The 18,378-nt window shown below is 38.9% G+C and overlaps 1 protein-coding gene across 7 annotated transcripts in view; it reads right to left on the minus strand.

Annotated features, from left to right (window-relative positions):
* Positions 1–18,378, minus strand: part of AK8 (adenylate kinase 8) — an 85,154-nt gene that overhangs the window by 30,379 nt on the left and 36,397 nt on the right. For 6 of the 7 annotated variants that reach the window (XM_054220538.1, XM_054220536.1, XM_054220537.1 and 3 more), the window contains 2 exons: positions 15,601–15,732; positions 12,643–12,732 (listed from right to left, as the gene is read on the minus strand). In XM_054220538.1, coding sequence (XP_054076513.1) covers positions 12,643–12,732; positions 15,601–15,732 — 222 coding nt within the window. Of the gene's footprint in view, positions 1–7,758; positions 7,829–12,642; positions 12,733–15,600; positions 15,733–18,378 lie in introns of all 7 variants that reach the window. The other variant, XR_008469274.1, reaches the window with a different exon arrangement.

Raw genomic sequence — 18,378 nt, forward strand, 5'->3', positions numbered from 1 at the left:
ATAACTGAAAATAAATTTCCAAAATGTATTTCAACTACTGTAATTACTGCATTGATGACTCCCTAATTTCAGAGACAGAAGTTCTCTTTCCTCTATTATTATTATTTTTCTTTAAGTCAAGAGAGCATATCAGCAAGGTGCTGACTGGGATTCTTATTACAATGCAGCTTTTAAAATTCTATTTAATGGGACACAGTGGTAAGGAGGTCTCCTGCATATTTTCACTACAGCCTTCATAAAGTAAAATATTTCAATTGAGATACTTAAACTTGTGTATCTTGTATTTTTTTTCCCTTTTTACAGAAAAATTAAATGATTGGGTTCAGTAAGAGCGACTACAAATTTTGCAAGGACTCTCGCAATGCAGCGGGTTTAGTGTCAAATATGCACAAAGAAAGGTCAGCAAAACCACCTCAAGCTACTTCCCCAAAAAGCAGCCAAAACAATTTTCCAGAAGCAATGAGAGTCCCTTCTCGTTATTTGTACAGTATGTCTAATACACTGTTGCCTCTACTGGAAACAAGCAATAAAAAACGCTACATAAATCCACACCGTGGAATGTTGATGTTCTGATACTCACCCTGCCATTGCATCTGCATACAAAAATACAACAACAAGTGCTCGTAGGAGAGCGTATGCGTCAGGTTTCTAACAATGCGATTCGCTTTAGGAGTAGCTGACAGCAACGCGACCATAATTTAGTAGAGTATATTATTATCAGTGCACATTTATACCCCAGGTACAAGCAGGTTTTAAACTGCAATAATAGAATCTATTTGCTTCCTGAAATTTAGCGTTTCCTAAAGACTTACACCTCTGTCATGAAATTCATTGCTTCTCCTTTAAGTAATCAAATTACCGAGTTTACAGAATTGCACTCAGGATTCAATGTACCAGCAAAAAGGGAGGAAAACCGCAGGGAATTAATTAGAAAACAGATTAGTGTATTAATTGAGGATACCCACTTCACATTATAAAAAAACAAGTTAAGGAGAGTAATATTCTCCATCTGCTAAAAGAAAAAAGGAATGGAATAAAACCAGACACTTCTCAGAGAGCAAAATGACAATGCAAAACCAGGCATTCTGTTAAAAATGGGATTCATAAAATTAACTATACAACAGTGCAGCAACAGCAGGCAGAAATGTTATTAGACAGATGATACTTATCTAAGACCCGAGCTGCAGGCAGGCATAGAGGGGATAACGGGAGAATTTCAGTGCTCTTGCAGGGCACTTCTCCCTACTCTCCAGGTTACAAGAACTAATACAAAACCAAGACATCCTGGTCAGAAGAAAGAAAAAACCCAACATCCCCCTTCTCTTTCCCCAAACTATATTCCATACAAAGACCAGTGGAATTTGCCTGGTAGTCTTGTATTTCTGGCTGCAGCACTAAACTTTCTGTCTTGATGCGTGTTATTTTATCATGATTCCTACTGGAATCATTAACATGGATTTACAAAGCCAAATTGTATAGTTTTTTGACACATTTTCAGAATGCTTAAAGACAGCTTTGCAAGGGATTTGAATGAAACTTGAAAACGCGAGAGTAAAACTGCACTAAGGTAGGATTCTGCTGGAGCTGACGTCCCTGTGAGATGAACCAGGAATCAGGGCAGAGGCTGAAAGCCCCGAGAATGGCACAGAGAAATAAGTGGATATACAGCACTGTTGAGCTTCCAGCAGATCGTAGGAGATTCTCCAGTTCCGGGAGCCAAATTGTTTCCATCCTGCGTATGGGAAGGAGAAACACTACAGACTACAAGAAAATTAAAAAGCAATTGTGATGGGAACTGGGCAGCATCTCCTCGATCTGATCACTTCCCATAGGCCTTCCGTGAATCCTGATGACCAAAATCCTCCACTTCGGTCATTATTTTTGAACAAAACTGAAGCAATCACAAGAGGAAAAAAAATAAATCAAGATGCAGTGACAAATAATTAACAGTTTATCTAATGGCATGCCAGGTTTGGGGTATTTTGAGTAGTACCAGGGATATGTGGTAACCCTGACACCTTGCTAATTTCAGGATGACTGACGAGAAGATATCAGCAATGCACTTTAAGTTGTTTCTACACTCATATACACATATACATCACTGAATAATATAGATGCTTACACATTTTCTGTGCCTCCCTCTAAAGCTTGATGGTGAGAAATAAAACATAAACAAGTCAGACAGCAAGCTCTGCTCTCCTCTTGATTAGCAAACATACCTATCACTTCAACACAATAGGGGAACATAGCTTGTTGGCTGTTCAATGGCATTACAAAGTACATCAGCTGCCCTTGAACAGGAACAGTCACACTTAAAACAGCTGCATTAAAACTGTAAAACATCTTCCACAGACCAGAGGGAAAAAAAAAAGACAGAGAGAAAAAAGGAAGAAAAAAATCAGTATTATTCTTATTTTGCTGTGGTACAGAGTGGGTAATGAAGAACTCTGCAGTAGGGTATTCCTTTTCACTCATGTGGAACTGTCTCTTGAATGTAAGGCAAATTAATAACCTGTAATTGGAGGGGCACACAGTCTGTAAGTAACTAGCCAGAGGTCTCCTGGCCTTAAGCACATGACCCAATGGGCTATATAGCAAAATAAAATTTAGAGCTTTTCTGGTGAGACAGTCAATCTACATGTTTTAAGTAGATTATGAAGCACAAGAGCTTTGAATAATCAATTCCTTTTCAACATAAGCTTGTGTGAGCTTCCAACTCTGAAAGTTGGGGGAATGAGACTCTGGAGAGGTTTTACTTTATCATTAGAGAAGTCCAAAGATAAGTTTCTTGTAAAAATTACAATGTGCTACAAAGAGATATCCAGATTAGGTAATGTGGAAGCACGTCTCTATTAAGGCAAAAAATCAAAGTACAGGAGTAAAATTCAGCCCTCAAGAGTAATGCTGCAGAGCTACAGTGATACCCTGTGCTGAGAGCACCACACAGAGCTGCGGACCAAGGTCGCGGTGAACCTCAGAGATGGCATATGTGACAGAATGAGCCCACAACCAGCTCCATATAGAAATGTAATTCATTCATGCATACATTCTTGCCCAACATCAACACCACACACCGTATCTCCCTTATCTCCCAGCCTGTCTTGACCATGTTAATGCTCTAGACTATGCAGCTGAATTAGCAGCTGTGGACCTATGAAGTGATCGAACAAATTCAAGGGTATGATCAGGCAGGGTACAAGGAACAGAGGTTTAAAGTGCTGCTGTTGATGCTGGAACTGCTGCCTGGACACCTGGAGATTTTCTGTCTCCAGGGCTGTCAATCAGCACCTTCCAGCAGACCGTTTAAAAAATAAATTTACTTCCCAGAGCTTCAAAGGTTTTCACAAGTATAAGGTAGTTCTCATGGAAAAATACGTCCTCATGAAACTCATAGGAGTGTGGCCTATTAGCTCTTACCCAACCCACAGATCTGCAGGACTAATAGAAAACCGTATCAGGCAATCAGTTGACAAAATCATACCATCGGCTCAAGACAAAAGTAACAGAACACTAAAGGCAGTCTGAAATGCAAAAACGCTACTTGAGAGACTACGGGGCACTATTCTCCAATAGCTTCAATGTTGTCAGTGCTCCAAGCTATACAATTATCATATTTAAATTGATCCCTCCTCCATATATTTCCCTTTATAACAGGCTTTTGAAGGGTATTGACTCACTTCTCCAAACCTATAAAACCTCAATTCTAAGTACAGCATAACTGTCGACTTTGTGCTGTAAAAAGTTTAAGGTCCTTTTGACAATATTGTCCATTTACCCTTTATCCTTCTCTTGGAGGTTGTTTTTTTTTTTTTAGCAAGGTCTGAAGACTTTCACAGCTAATTCAGATGCCTGAGGCTTGATCCCAGTACTTGACAGTTAACATCTTGCCCAGACTATTAGCTACCGCCAAAGGCTACTTTCCTGGATTGTCCTGTCAATCCTAAATTTAGCAAAGCATGAGATTTGCTTATTTTATTGCTCTATAAACTCTGGATTATTCACAATGGGCCATTTTATTTGGGTCTTTCAGAGAAGTATTCTATTTTCTTGCCCACCTTAAGGTCCTGAGAGATTGTATCAATTTGGCTTTAACGTGTTTGAGAATGATATAGCACGTAGGCTGATCGATATTTTAATTTAATCCTGCCAACACACGGGATTGGTGAGAACGGGCCAGTTTCCATTGCAGACAGACAATTTTGCTTACTGTAAATAATAAAAAATAACAATCCAAGTGCGTCTTCAAGGCAAACCGGGGGGAGGCGGCGGGAGGAAAAGGCCCATTTTTGCCCCGAAGGCAGGCGAAGGGCAGGGCTTCCCCCCGGGGGGGGTCTCGCCCCGCCGAGCCCCGGCCCCGCCGAGCCCCGGCCCCGCCGAGCCCCGGCCCCGCCGAGCCCCGGCCCCGCCGAGCCCCGGTTGGTTGTTCTCTAGCGCCACCTGGCGGGCGCGATGGGCAGCGCGGGGCGGCGGCGGCCGGTACCGGGGCGGCGGCGGGGCCTTCGCACCCCGACATCGCGGGCCCCCGCGGCAACGGAGAGCGCTCCGCCGGCGGCTCCGCTCCTCCCGCATCCCGGGCGCCGGCGGGCCGGCACGGCAAAGCTGCAAGCGGCGCCGATTCGCCGCGTTTTAAAGCTAATCGTGAAGCCGGCAAATAAAGAGGCGACGTCGCGAATAACGACATCGACGGGGCATTTGCACTTACTCGGCGATTTCTCCAAAGGGAAGATTTGCACGGAACAAGTCACCACTCGCGCATTGTACATACACAGCACTGCGGGGAATGGCTTCCTGTGAGCACCGGAATAATTATTTTAATACAGTAAGATAAATAATATGATAAATTATTTCATTTCCACATTTTAAAAATTTTTGTTTCTTCGAATATATTAGAACCTCTCTTTTTTTTTGAGCTTTTTAGTCACTTAAAATAGGAATTAGCTATATTAAAGAGGAAGTGATGACATTTTTTAAAGTGCGTACGATCCCAAATCATTTATGAAATGACACGTGATGAATGAAGACCTTCAGAAACACATGTTAAAGGAGTGCATCGTTCTTACTCACCATTACAAGCCAGAGATTCAGGAACTTACATCTGACCACGTTTAGTGACTAGGTAAGATTCCAGCCCCTTACACTGCTTTACCTCCTAGTGGCATCTTCAGATTTAGCAATGGAAATTCTGTCCAAATCAGGTATCCAGCATACAGACACAAAAAGCTCTTTTCCCCCCAAAATAGACTCTGCTGCTGTCAGTAGCTGTGTGTGTTTGCCTGGTGGCACCGGCTGTCGGTGAGTCCCAGGATGACCCAGTGGGTGACACCAAGGTCAAGATCCACATACCTGGGGTCCCATCCACACTCGCACACTGACTGCAGCACGGCACGACTTGAATTAGGTTTCCTGCCTCAGTTTACCCATCTGCAAGAAAAAAGCTACTCTGAATTACTTCACAGGGATGTTTCTCACCTGAAAGTTTCTAAAACTAGTAACAAAATGTGTATTTGCACTATTTCTTTTTATTCCTTCAGTTTCCGCAGAGAGAATACAGCCAGACACAGGACAGCAAGCTCAGTTCTGACCCAGCTAACACGGCATTTCCATTATCAACCAAGTTCCCTATTTCCTAATAAGCTTGTTGAAAAACATCTTGTCCTCCTATACCAAATACTCATTTCCCTTGTGGTGAGAAGAGAGGACAGTAAGGGGTCTGTTGTCCCTCACCAGTGACGCCTGCTGCCAGCACGCACTCCAGATCCCCAACAGCGGGATTGGCTGCCCAGTCCTGTGTCTCCTCTTGACGCTCCTCCTGACACCTACCAGCCACGTAGAATCACGGAATGGTTCGGCTTGGAAGGGACATTCAAAAATGTAAAGCAGCACACAAGAGCTATGAAATGTTTTGCTTGTCGTAAAAAAAGTCTGTTCCACACAGGAGCCTGATTCTGTATGTATGGGACCCAGCGAAATACAGCCAAAGCCAGAATTTGATGTCAAACTCCAAAGACCATAAAAGGGGATGCTGCCAATATGCAACGTGCTTTTCCTTCCAGTTTTCTTATAAAAACTCATGTGATTTCCCCATCCCAAACTGCAAACAGAAAACCAAACAGAATTCAAGTCAGCAGCTCTTTGCGGAGGAGCTCGTGCTGCAAGAAGAATAGCAGGAAAGGAAACAACACAGTTCTAAGTTTTTAAGAATGACTGTCACCAATAAAGAATAAAATAAATATAAAAGATTAATACTTAGCATTTATATTGTACTTTGCTGTTTAAAAGTCCCTGACAACCACGAGGTCCTGTATGGCCAAGGGCTACAACCTCACTCAAATCCATGAGGATTTGTGGCACCACAAAGATGTCTGCTGACCAAAAATGGGAACTTTGGCCATCTGATAACGGTTTAACTTACAACCTGTTTTATTCCCTCCCTCGTGCAAACCCACAGACTCTAGCAGCACTACCCCTGTGAGTTATGATGCCTAATGTTATGTTGGATTATTGATACTCCAGTAATAATGGTGAATACTGCTACAAAACCAGGAGACTGTCGAAATTTAGACAGGCAGGACCATATCCACTAACCGACTGATCATAGTTCCTCTAGAAAACTACCGCACTAGACTCTTAAGTAAAATCACATTTATTTTGTCTGGTCTGGCATTCAGTGTTGGTTTTTGGGGGTAATTTTTTTGGGGGGGGTGGGGGGGGTGGTGTTCGTGGTTTGTTGTGTTTTTTTGAAATCTTAAGTGGGACGGCCTTTAAAAATGTCTTTGTAGACTGAGCGTCCCCAGAGTTACTTCAGCCCTGTATATCTGCCAGCCAGATAAATAAAGAAAAATATATCCTAGATATTCAAATAAAGGAAAAAAGGGACTGTAATGTATCATATTGTTGTTATTCAACACATAAAAAAGTAAAATTTAGGAAAGAAGATGACAACCTACTGCCTATATGCCTTCATGTAAAACTTTCTATTCTACAACCTTGCATCTTTTATTAAAATATGGACACCTAAAACAGAAAAAAAAAATAATTTAAGTTTTATTTAGTTCTCTTGACCACCAATTTTCTCCTAGTAGGAAAAAGACTGCTACCTATTTTCCATAAAAAAACCTTTGTAGCAGTCCCAGAGGAAAAGTCAAAAGTTTGACTTGAAAAACGGAGCTACTTCAAAAGCATTGTCAAACAGAGGTGAAGGTTTCTTAAAAATGCATAAATTAAAGTGCAGTGTATTCATAAATATCTCTGTAACTTTACACGGTATATTTGTGATTGAGGTGCATATATAGGTGAACATATAGCATCGTTATAAAACTAACTTAAATAAAGTAGAAAATCAATTTGTTTATTAGCTACTGTTTGGGCTCTGTGTCTGTGTGTGAGTGTGTGTGCATGTGTGTGAAAAATGAAAGAAAAATGGAGAGTTTTTTTCAATAATAAAAAGGGAGTTGCACTGCAGGGCCCCTAAAGCTTGTGAAAAATTAAACTCGACGGATTCAAACTGTCCTATTTCCACTTCAAAAGAGAAGAGGCACTGAGCTCTTCCCAACTTATCTTCAAACGCCCAGCACCCTAGAAAGTTTCTTTAAAAAAAATAAAGTCTCTAGTTCCCCCAAGCACTGTACCCGTTACTGTAGCTGCTGTCTCTCCCTCTTCTAATTATACCCATGTGAGTCTATTAATCAACTTGTAAATTATTTAGAGAGCCATGCGCTGTCTTCAGCTAGTACAAACACACTGCATGCAAAGACTTGCTGAAAACCAATGGAGCTCCCAAAGGGTCTCTCTCCAATGTTCAGACAGCTTGCGGCTCGCCAGTACAGCGCTGTTAAAAACAAGAAATAACACTCAGCTTACCTCCTCAGATATAAAGATTTACTCAGCCTTTCAACTCTGAAACTCTTTGCAAGTTTTTAACAAAGAGGAAGCCGCTCTATTGTCAAATCTTTACTTCACACTTAGTGATGAGAATATTAATTTGATGTCAAAAAAACCCACAACCCAAGTGCTTTCAGTGAGACTGTGATCACAATCACCAGGGGACCCCAACTTTCAGAGGCTGCACCAAAAAGCACCCCTTTAAAACCATTCCAATTTAAAATAAGGGTAAAAAAAAATTGTACATTTGTACAGTAATAGTTTTTATTAGAAAATAGGAGAAATTAGGGAATTCCAGATTCTACCCCCCACATGCAGACTGCCATCGGGGACAGCTTCAGATATTACTACTTAAAAAATAGCAAAAGGAAGGGGAAAAAACAACACCGATTGTGTGTGTTCAGCTCTAACAGGCTGCAAACAGTGCGATGTTATCTGTCTTCCACGAATCAGCTCTCTTTACCACCTCAATCCTCATTTTGGTGGAAAAACCAATTACCCAAACTAATAGCAGTTCTCCCAGCTGAAATGCAGAATCTTACTGGTTTAGGAGTGGTTCTTGTTTTTTCCCCCTGCTCTTCATGCTGTTTTTCTGTCATTTCACTTTTCGTGGCTCCATTTATTGCAGCCTTTCAAACATCTATTAATTAGCACTGACCACTCCATGCTATTTCACCATGAAAACACAGAAAATCGAAGAGACAAAATGGCACACAAATTTCTTTTCAACTGAGTACTGACCTTTCCTATTTTTTGTGATGCCCGCAATGCCAAAATGCTTCTGCTTCTACTTTCATTAAAAACATGCAAACATCTCAAGGGGAAAACACCAGGGACATTTAGGGGGGAAAAAAAAGCAGAAATGCTTTCTGCAGGGCTTTTTTTTTTTTTTTTTTCCTCACGGGGTATCAAATTCTGACAGACACCTTTAAAATGGTGAATGTCGATACTGCAGATGGAACTTTAAATGAATGCGTGCCCATGTTTTCAGTGAGGCAGGTCCACAACGCAGGACACGAATTCTGCACAAAGGTTTTCATCAAGCTGGTGGGGGCTCTGAAGGGGCTATCTCCATACGCATCATTTGCCCATAGCCTGAATCACCAGAAGGGGAGGAGCAGCCTACGGAACAGTCTCTTCACAACATTTCAGAAGGAATCAAACTGAACGAATTAATTAAGGTGAGCTGTCTCGCTGTCTCGGTAAGGGTTCTGACCACTATGCTCACCACTTACCCCAAATGGAAGTCTTCCTATGCTGCCCAAGCAAATGGCGTGTGCTAAATTTAGCATTACTGACTAAGATCTAAACTGAGTGGAGTTAGTGACCAGAAGACTGGTATCAAACTCTGATGCTGGTAAATTTTCTGCCCAGAGTATAGTTAGCAATAATTGCCTAGTTTCAGTGAAAACCCCAATGGCCTAAAGGAAAACTCTGTGCATTTCAGACTGGTTGTCCAAGGAACAAGTCTATGTTTATGACAGACAGAAAGCAGGCAGGTTGCTGAACTTTTCACTGAAAACGCATTTTTGAATACCTAGTGTGCACCAACTGTAGAGTAGAATGTCCTGGGAATTAAAAAATTAATGGGCTCAAAAATATCTATGCTACCTTCATCAAGCAAAATAAATCACCATATACAAAATTGAGAAGTTTGATAAAGCAAGAGACAAGGACCTTATGAGACAGCAAACACTAGAAAATACAGGAAATGGGAATGCGCTGAGTTGCCTTCTGGGGTGAATAATAGAATTGCCTGGGCTGTTCCTGAAACACATGTTGTATACATGAAGCAGCATTACAGGAAAAAACAATGCAAAGAATGTTTGTGAATCCTAAAACTAAGAAGAAATCTGAGTTAGTCAACCAGAACTAGAACAGAATAGACAGTGGACAGCCTCAATAACTCAACAGTAAGGAGTTATGACACCACAACATAGCCCCTTGGCACATCTTAAATGACTAATTGTATGCAATCAGTTGTGTCCACAAGAAGGGAAACCACACTGAGGTCACTCCCCAGGGCAAGTATTTTAAGAATAATGAGGCGTGCCCTTAAGATTTTACGGCACTTGTTTCATTTTGACTAGTAATGATTTGAGTGCAACATTTCACTCGGTCTGTCTTTGGTTCCAGGGTATTGTGTGACAGTATCACTTGCATGATTCCTTGCCCAAAGGAACAACTATGCTTACTTGGTATGTAACTAGAAATGCAATGGAAATTTTGAAGTTCTAACTGTTTTTCCAGTTATACCACTGTCTGCTATTGACTAAACTAACTCTATTCAAATGTGATTTTCTTGAAACTGAACGTAGTCCATAGTAGCATGAGAATCTTTCCTTTGTATTAACCTGGTCGTAACTCTGCAGCAAGACAGTAAGAATCCTGAATTCTTTGCTCATCTTTCCTCTTCAGTACACTATGTTCTTTCATTTTCTCCAAGCCTCTTGTGAGGGCAGTAATGAATTCTTGTTAGTGTTTACTAATGTAAATTCATTCTTTGTTATCCCTGGGAGAGGAGGATTAGCAAAATGACAGAACTTATTATTTCTGGTATTGCTATATAATATTTACTTTTATTCAGCCCTTAATTTTGAAGTATGTCCCACCAAATAAAATGTAGGTGCATACAAGCAAAAACTAAGGGAGCATATTTTAGCACAATTCACAGAAATATAGTTATGATTCCCATTAACATTCAGCAGCATTGTACAGCTTTGTCCTTGCATGCTATATTAAAAAAATTAATCTAAATCTGAAATAAGTTCTAATTTGGAGAAAGAAAGGAATTACAACTTCAATTTCATTTCTCTGAAATGAAAGCAGCTCCCTTGGACTAAGGATGTACACATATTTTAGGACTGGATAAAAATTGCAATCTATGCAATTATTTTACTCTACTGGGAATGCTTTTGGTACCTCCTTTAAGGAACTTCAATGGTTAAGATGAATTTTATAAAATACACAAAGAGCATTTTAGTAAAGAAAGCTCTTAAAGGAGCTTTGAATAAATAGATCATACAAACTCACATCTCAGCCATAACTGAAATCTAGAGAGCAAGGTATTTACAGTGGCTGTCCTCTACTTCACAGAGATGAGAAGAAAGGGACATTATGGTATAAACATAAGACTCTGAAATTAACAGATACCATAAAAAAGGCATGGGCCCAGAGCTTAAAACGATCTCCACACGTGAGTTAGACTGCATACATAAGTAGCCACATTCAGGTCAGCCAGACTATACACATGAAGAAGTTGCTTCCATACCTAAAGATCTAGGCTACACTGCAATTAATATATGCTAAGATCTCTTGCCTTTGAGCTAAATGGCCATTCTGATTAGCAGTATCTCGAAATCAGAAAATCCTCTCCTAGATCTCTGTGCCTGTGTTACAGAGGAGCCAGCGTCTCTCTTCCAGGCTGCAGAGATTGATGCTTTCCATTCCCATGGTTCCCACATACGCTCCTCGTCCCAGCAATATGGTGGCTGCCACAGAAAATTAATGCGTTGAACTAGCTGAGTTGCTGTATTAAGAATAAATGCAATCCATTCACTAGAGATGACGTTTAGAGTTAAAATGTATTACCTTGTGGCTTGATAAAGTGACTGACAGAGGGATAGAATACCCACAGCTGCAGGCTGCCAAAGGTCTTTTGAAATGCTTAGAAAAGTACTGAATCTCTTGGTATGGTATCAAGGGAACCTCAGTTAATTTTATGGGCTCATGTTTCGGATCTGTGTAATTCAGTCTCAGAATTAAGCTATTGTGCAAAAAAGGGGACTTTCAAGCTCTCCGCCTCACCAAATGGCTTTCCTCGCCAAAAATAAAAGACAATGAAGATTTCTCTTTGCTCGGGGGGTTTGCTCAAAATTCCATTAATACTGAAGCTTAACCGAGATTTCGCAATCTTCGGCAAGATTGTCTCCTTATATTTGTATCACTGGTAACCATTTGGCCTGTTGCCAGAAACAGGACTCAAAACTCCTCTTCCAGGCCATTGTAATTGGCTAAATAAACATTTTTCCACCCTACTGAAATACAACTTATCCTTTACAACTACAAATCTTTTCTGATTTTTAATACCCACCACATACAGAGAGCTATCCTTGTGCAAGACAACGAACAAACAGGTAAGTTTAAGCTGCTGCCCTAAGGAGCTTACAGTATTTATGATTTATCTGAAATCACTGCAGAGCATTTCAAAGGCAAAGTATGCTTAGATATTCTTTGTGGTAGTCCCCTCCTACAACCAAAAGTGCTGATAAAAATGAAGTGCAAAGAAACTTTACTTTTAAGTTAAAAATATTTGCGTGGAAGTAGAGGAATCTACAGTAGCATTCTACAAGTCAAAATCGACATATAGAAGCAGAGTCTTTATTACAGCCCACTTGAAATAAAGATGGAACATGATTTTGTGCTTTAAATAACAGTTTAAACATTTTGAAATTATACATCTCTTTCAGAATTCCGATTTTGATTTAGAGATAAAAACATGGAAATCAACTTTTGGAATGTGTACAAAAAGACTGAATTTCACAGGAACAGTGAACTACTTGCTTTGAAGATATCGAAGAGCTTCAAAATCTAACTTCTGTTATGACGTGCTACAAATCACATGTAATGAAAGGAATGCATCAACTTCCAGAGTACTCTGACGTAACTCGGATTAGAATCTGACCAAGAAAAATTCACTCACAATTTAATTTTTGCCAAAAATTTGTAACTAGAGTGTAATGAGACAACAACGTGCCCTACCTGGGTATCCACTGTCAATATAAGGCTTAACGAGTTCTCCAAGTTTTGTCTTGTCTGCAACAGCTTCCTTTAGCAGTTGCCCACAGCAAACTAACAGGAAGGAACAAAACAAAAGACACAAGGTTAAATTTTAAAAAGGAAGCAACAAAGAAAAGAAAAAAAACACCCCAGAAGCTGCATACTGGAATAAGGTCACTGAATAAAATAAAAGTTGTAGGTTTTCTGGGTTTGTTGTTAGGATATTATTTTTTTTTTTTTTGGCCAAGCAGAGCAAAAAGCAAAGATACTGAGCAGGGGAGAATATTGAATAAAAAAGAATACATTTGGCAAAGAACGTATTAAAAACAGAGACAGAGAGAAAGATATTAATCAAATAGGTTCCTGAAAAAATAACTCAAGGGATTGCTAGCATTTTTCACTTTTCATAAACTTATAATTACTGAATAAAGTTACACCTGCTGAACAGCATCTGAACTGCACTGTTGGAGGTGCAGGATAATACGCAGTTCAAGGAATTGACTCCCTGGATCATTTAATGATCATGCAAGAATTATATTTAAAAACCTGCACTAATCCAATATTATCATTGACTTCAAATAGACAGAACACCAGGAGATGCGGATTTAAAGTTTTAGTCAGGACAGTTGTATATGAAATGCTGCTACTTCAGGCTTGGATAACACTTTCTGACCAAAGTTAATGAGTCTTATCGTCCCACGTGAGTCAGATCCAGCAGTCCTGACCCTTATTTGACAGGGAGGGAAGTAAGGCATGGGGAGGTTACACAACATCACAACCAGTCCCAGTTTCAACTGAGTTTTGGTAAATATTAGATAACGGTCACTGTATGCATTACTGCATGACCTTTCAATTAATAATCATAAGTTGGTTCCACGCTTCCTGAAATCAATAGCACCCACATCTGCAGCTGTACTGACTTCAATGGAAAAGAAGCCATCCCTTTCATCTGCTTTACCGCTGTTAACCGCACCCACCGTTTGGCAAACAAGAGTAAGAATACTCCAGTATTTCTTGGACAAAGCTGATAAAGTTTAATGTTTAAGTGACATGGCCTGAACACAAATTTTAACAGTCACTAATTGTCCTGCAGAAACAAATTCATATTCACAACAAACAGTGTAAAAACATAACAGAAACTCTGCACAGACCCCACCTTCAGACAACTAACATGCGTACACCTAAATTCAATCCAATTCAAGAGACTATTTAAACACAGGATTAAATTTTTAAGCCTGTGGTTCAATCCCAATGGCCTAATTGGAAATTAAGTATATGCTAAATACTCTTCAAAAAAATGATGGTCTTCCAACTTTATTTTAAATACTTAATTCTTATAATATTTGGTTTAGAGTATATTTAAAATAAAATTCAACACAGGGTAAAGCAGTGGTAATGTATTTACTGAAAAGAGTTGCAACTCTCTTATATAGTAGTTACTTAAAAAAAATGCAAATTTTGACCTAGATGAAAACACTATCAAACTTGCAGTTTTAGAAATAAAGTTCAGAAAAAATATTCAGAAACACAAGAACAATACTTTCTCTTTAACACAATCAGACACGTTTTATTTTTCATTAAGCCAATTACAAAAGTATTAAAAATATAGCTTTGAATAAATCTACAAATATTTATTTTTAATATGAAATGACAAAACACAGCAATATTAAAATAACTGATAGCATAAACATTTTACCAATTTTATTTGTACTTATTAGTACTGCAATACTGATTTTAAAATAATTTACTTTTTTCAAGTTCACTGGATATCATTTTAGTCATATTCATGTATTTTTTAAAACACTAAAATAATAATAAAGATCTAAAATACAAGAATACTAAATCTAGAACCCTAAACTGAGAGGTAGGCAGTTTCACAGCTGTTTCTACGCCTTTGCCAGAACTGCACAAACCTACGATCTAGCCATTAATTGGAATGATCATATGGAAAGCAGATGGCTTTTTCTGAAGTTTCAAGTTTGAACTTGAAAAAAATTTATTTCAGATCTACTAAAATGGTAATTGAAAACAATACGGCTCAGATCCTGAAGATATAACGCACATGTAAAGTCAAATCCAGGTCCAGTGAGATCTTTTGACTTCATCAGGACCTCAGGGAGGACACGAGCACATCGCTATGGACAACGCAGTGAGTTCCACTCATTTAAGAATCTCCTGCACACGAACACCCACTAGCTACTTAATTCTGATTTTTCCATTTGGTGTACACTGGAAGAATACTAATGAAATTAACTTTCATTTTACTTAGAGGATATGACTAATCAGCAAATTTTACAGATATCAGATGTCTGATGAAAATAATTTATGGCTACTCCACTATTGAAGACATCATAGAACATGGACACATGTTGCATTGATCCTATCATCAAGCTGTGGATTCACGTTATAGGAATTTTTAACATGAACATGCTAACTATGAACAAGCCTCATATACAATTTTCTGGGTCTCCATTACAAAAGAAAGAGAATCCGCTTTTAAATAATTGCTTCCTTTTCTAATACATTACTTCAGACGCATTGAACCTGAGTCTTCATTAAAGTTCAGAGTAAATTCTATTGTAGAAATGCCCCAATTTTCGTCAGACAGTTGAAACTGCAAAGACATTACTCATGATCCACTCATCCACAGAAGAATTCAGAGCACTGCAGGAATCTAACACACAGAAAAATACTGATGTAAAGGGTATAAAAAATGGTGACTAAAAAAATGTTACAGCTGGTTTGTCACAGAATATATGCTTGACTGGTTTATATTTCTTCATTGAAATACTTTTCACTTCCCTCAAAAATTTGACATCCATACCAACGGACAAACAGAGAAATTTTATGAGCAAGTAAGAAAGACAGACAGCAAAAGATAAATGATCAAAAAGAGAGAAAGGGGGAGTTGAGCAAAGTGCATATTTACTGAGAACTTACTGTTGACAACACTGTATTTCTGAGCTATTAGTGCTGCCTGCAGGCTCTTCCCACTGCCTGGGGGTCCACAAAAGACAATCCGTGGTGTAAAGGGGGCGGCTGATCGGTGTCGTGTTTGGACGTAGGTAAGAACTAGAACATGAGAGAAAGGCAAGAAATACAGGTGTGGTTTTTTTTTTTTTAAATTAATATAAACATCGATTAACTTCTCTTTTTTTTCAAAGGTCATTTTGGTCATCATTTATCTTATCACTGAAACATCTAGATACTCCAACCAAAATCAGGACTCTGAAAAAACTGCCACATCAGCAACTTACACTGAGAGGCACTTGAGAAATCTTACTATCATTATGCTCCTATACTATCTTTCATCAGTAGATGTCAAACCATTTTAAAGAGCAGATTGAATTAATAATTGCTCTTTTATCATGTTGTTTTTAGCAGAAGTAATTTTTGCTTGATAGGTACAATTTTACCATGCAAATTATAGAGGGATATAATTACATTTAATACTTTCTGCAGTTTCTGAACAAATATATAAGTGTAAAAGCTCAGGATGTTAAATTAATATGACATTTATCTGTCTCTGTGTGTGTGATTAACAGACTCCTAATCACAATATTCTAGACTTGTAGCATAGGATGTCACGACACAATACGGCACTGACAACACATAACTGAGTATGATTTTATTTTGTCCATCATTTTTGCATAACATGTAAAGGCGATTTGAGCTTCTCTGTCTGATTCCACTCTATTTGCTGGACATCGTTCTTTTATGTTTTGTATTGCATATGAAATATTACATTCAGGTTAATCTACAGATCAGAAGAGCTTTGGAAAGATGACAGGACATAGAATCACCAGGGTTGGAAGGGACCTTTCAGATCATCTAGTCCAACCATCAACCACCTTGCTGTATTGTAGAGACCTGAACTTTGTTACAGTCTCAAAAGAGAACCTGATAGATCACCAAGAAGCTACAAGATGACACAGGCTGGCACCGAGGACAAATTAGGATTGTATTTGGGCACAGCCAAAGACTCTTCCTTCCCATGCCCCTTTTATACCTAACGATACTAGTGAAGTGAGCAGCTCAAGCTCCAGCACAAGCTATGCAAGCTTTCCAGGATCATAAATTCAAATGGCAAGGCTAAAGCTCGTGCCACAGCATCCCCATTGCCACTGTTACCCATGATTAAAGCGGCATGGGCACGCCGGCACGGGCTTTGACTTCCCCTGTAATTGCAATGGATACAATTGTTAGCCCAGACATCTTCAGTTCAAATAAAAGAGTCTCTAGACTAAAAAGTCCTTGTAATAAAATAGTATTTTAGTCTAACAAATAGGTTGGGCTTAGACATTAATGTTTGTATGAATCATAAGCCACATTAAAAAACAAAAAAACCACAAAAGGACTGATGGAGAACATCATGAGGACCAGTATTTTAACTACTGTTGTTAACACCTTGCTGTATACTAAGTAACATTTTTTTCTGAGGACCCTCTGCTAGACACTTCGGTATGGTTACAAAATCTTTTGTAATAAAGAAGCATCTCCATCAAACTCCAGCCCTGCTATTTCTAGATAGCGAACCTAAAGCACTGAGAAACTAACACAAGCTGCAACCACATGGGATCGTATCCATCTCTTTCTGCAGGGCCACAAGCTGTGCTGGGATACGACACCGTACAGCTGAATTTGATGTCACATACACCAGTTAGTAGTAATTGCATTAAAGGTTAAGAGTTTATAAAATTTTATAATCGTATGAAACAATCCACAATAATACTAATATTGATGAGAGATCTCCTCTTTCTTTTTTAACTCTCTCTGTAACAATAAAAATACTCAACAAAAAACCTGGAAAATCATAACAGAAAAGAGTGTGTTTGCTGCATAACCTCCTAAAAAACAAGGATTAGCTACCCAAGCAGTGCTCTCGTTATTCTGAACGTTTTCCATAACCCAGTGTATTGAAAAGCACAAACACTACAGGCAAAGCACCCTGCTTACAAATGATGCTTAATTTGCAGTAAATAACCAAGTTAATTAGGAGTAATGATCCCCTAGACAGTCTCCACATCTAATTATTCTTTAAAAAAAATCTGCCTGCTTGATGCACTGCAGAAAAAAGATCTAGAGAGGATTTTTTCATTCCAGTTTTCAATTTATCTCACTACATTATTAATTAATAATAATTAATATTCAGGCACTCACATTTTTATTTACAATTCAAGGCATGAATTCTTTATGAATGATGATATGAACTTTTAAATTTAATTAAGTAATTTAGAGGTAATTAATGTGTAAATTCAGAATATAAACTTCCTACTTGTTTATCTCAAAAGTGCGGCACTTGTTATTAAAAAAAGACCTTTTTGAGATGCAAAATTACTGGGATATAACAGATCATCTACAGACTGACAGCTATGAAGTACATTATCAATTGGTCTTTCCCGCAGTTTCCTTATTCTCTTCTTGAAGAATCAACATTAAAAGTCAGATTGCATTACAGTCAAGCAAAGGCAACCAAGAATTGTTGAACAGAAGAGCTACCAGCACAAACAGCTTTTAAATAATGAAATGTTGCCAGCTTTGAACTACTCCTACTTCTTGTTATCAGACTTGTGGAAGGTACTGGCCCTTTGGGAATTAACAAGTGAGCCACAATGCAGCCTTTTAGAAGAGACCCTTGCAGAAGTAACCACGACATTTGCTCTACTGAGTCAGCTGTTCCTTGGCAGGCCTGTGGAACTAAGACTTGCCAGTTATCCG

Source organism: Rissa tridactyla, chromosome 14, assembly GCF_028500815.1.
Source record: "Rissa tridactyla isolate bRisTri1 chromosome 14, bRisTri1.patW.cur.20221130, whole genome shotgun sequence".
Classification (NCBI taxonomy): domain Eukaryota; kingdom Metazoa; phylum Chordata; class Aves; order Charadriiformes; family Laridae; genus Rissa; species Rissa tridactyla.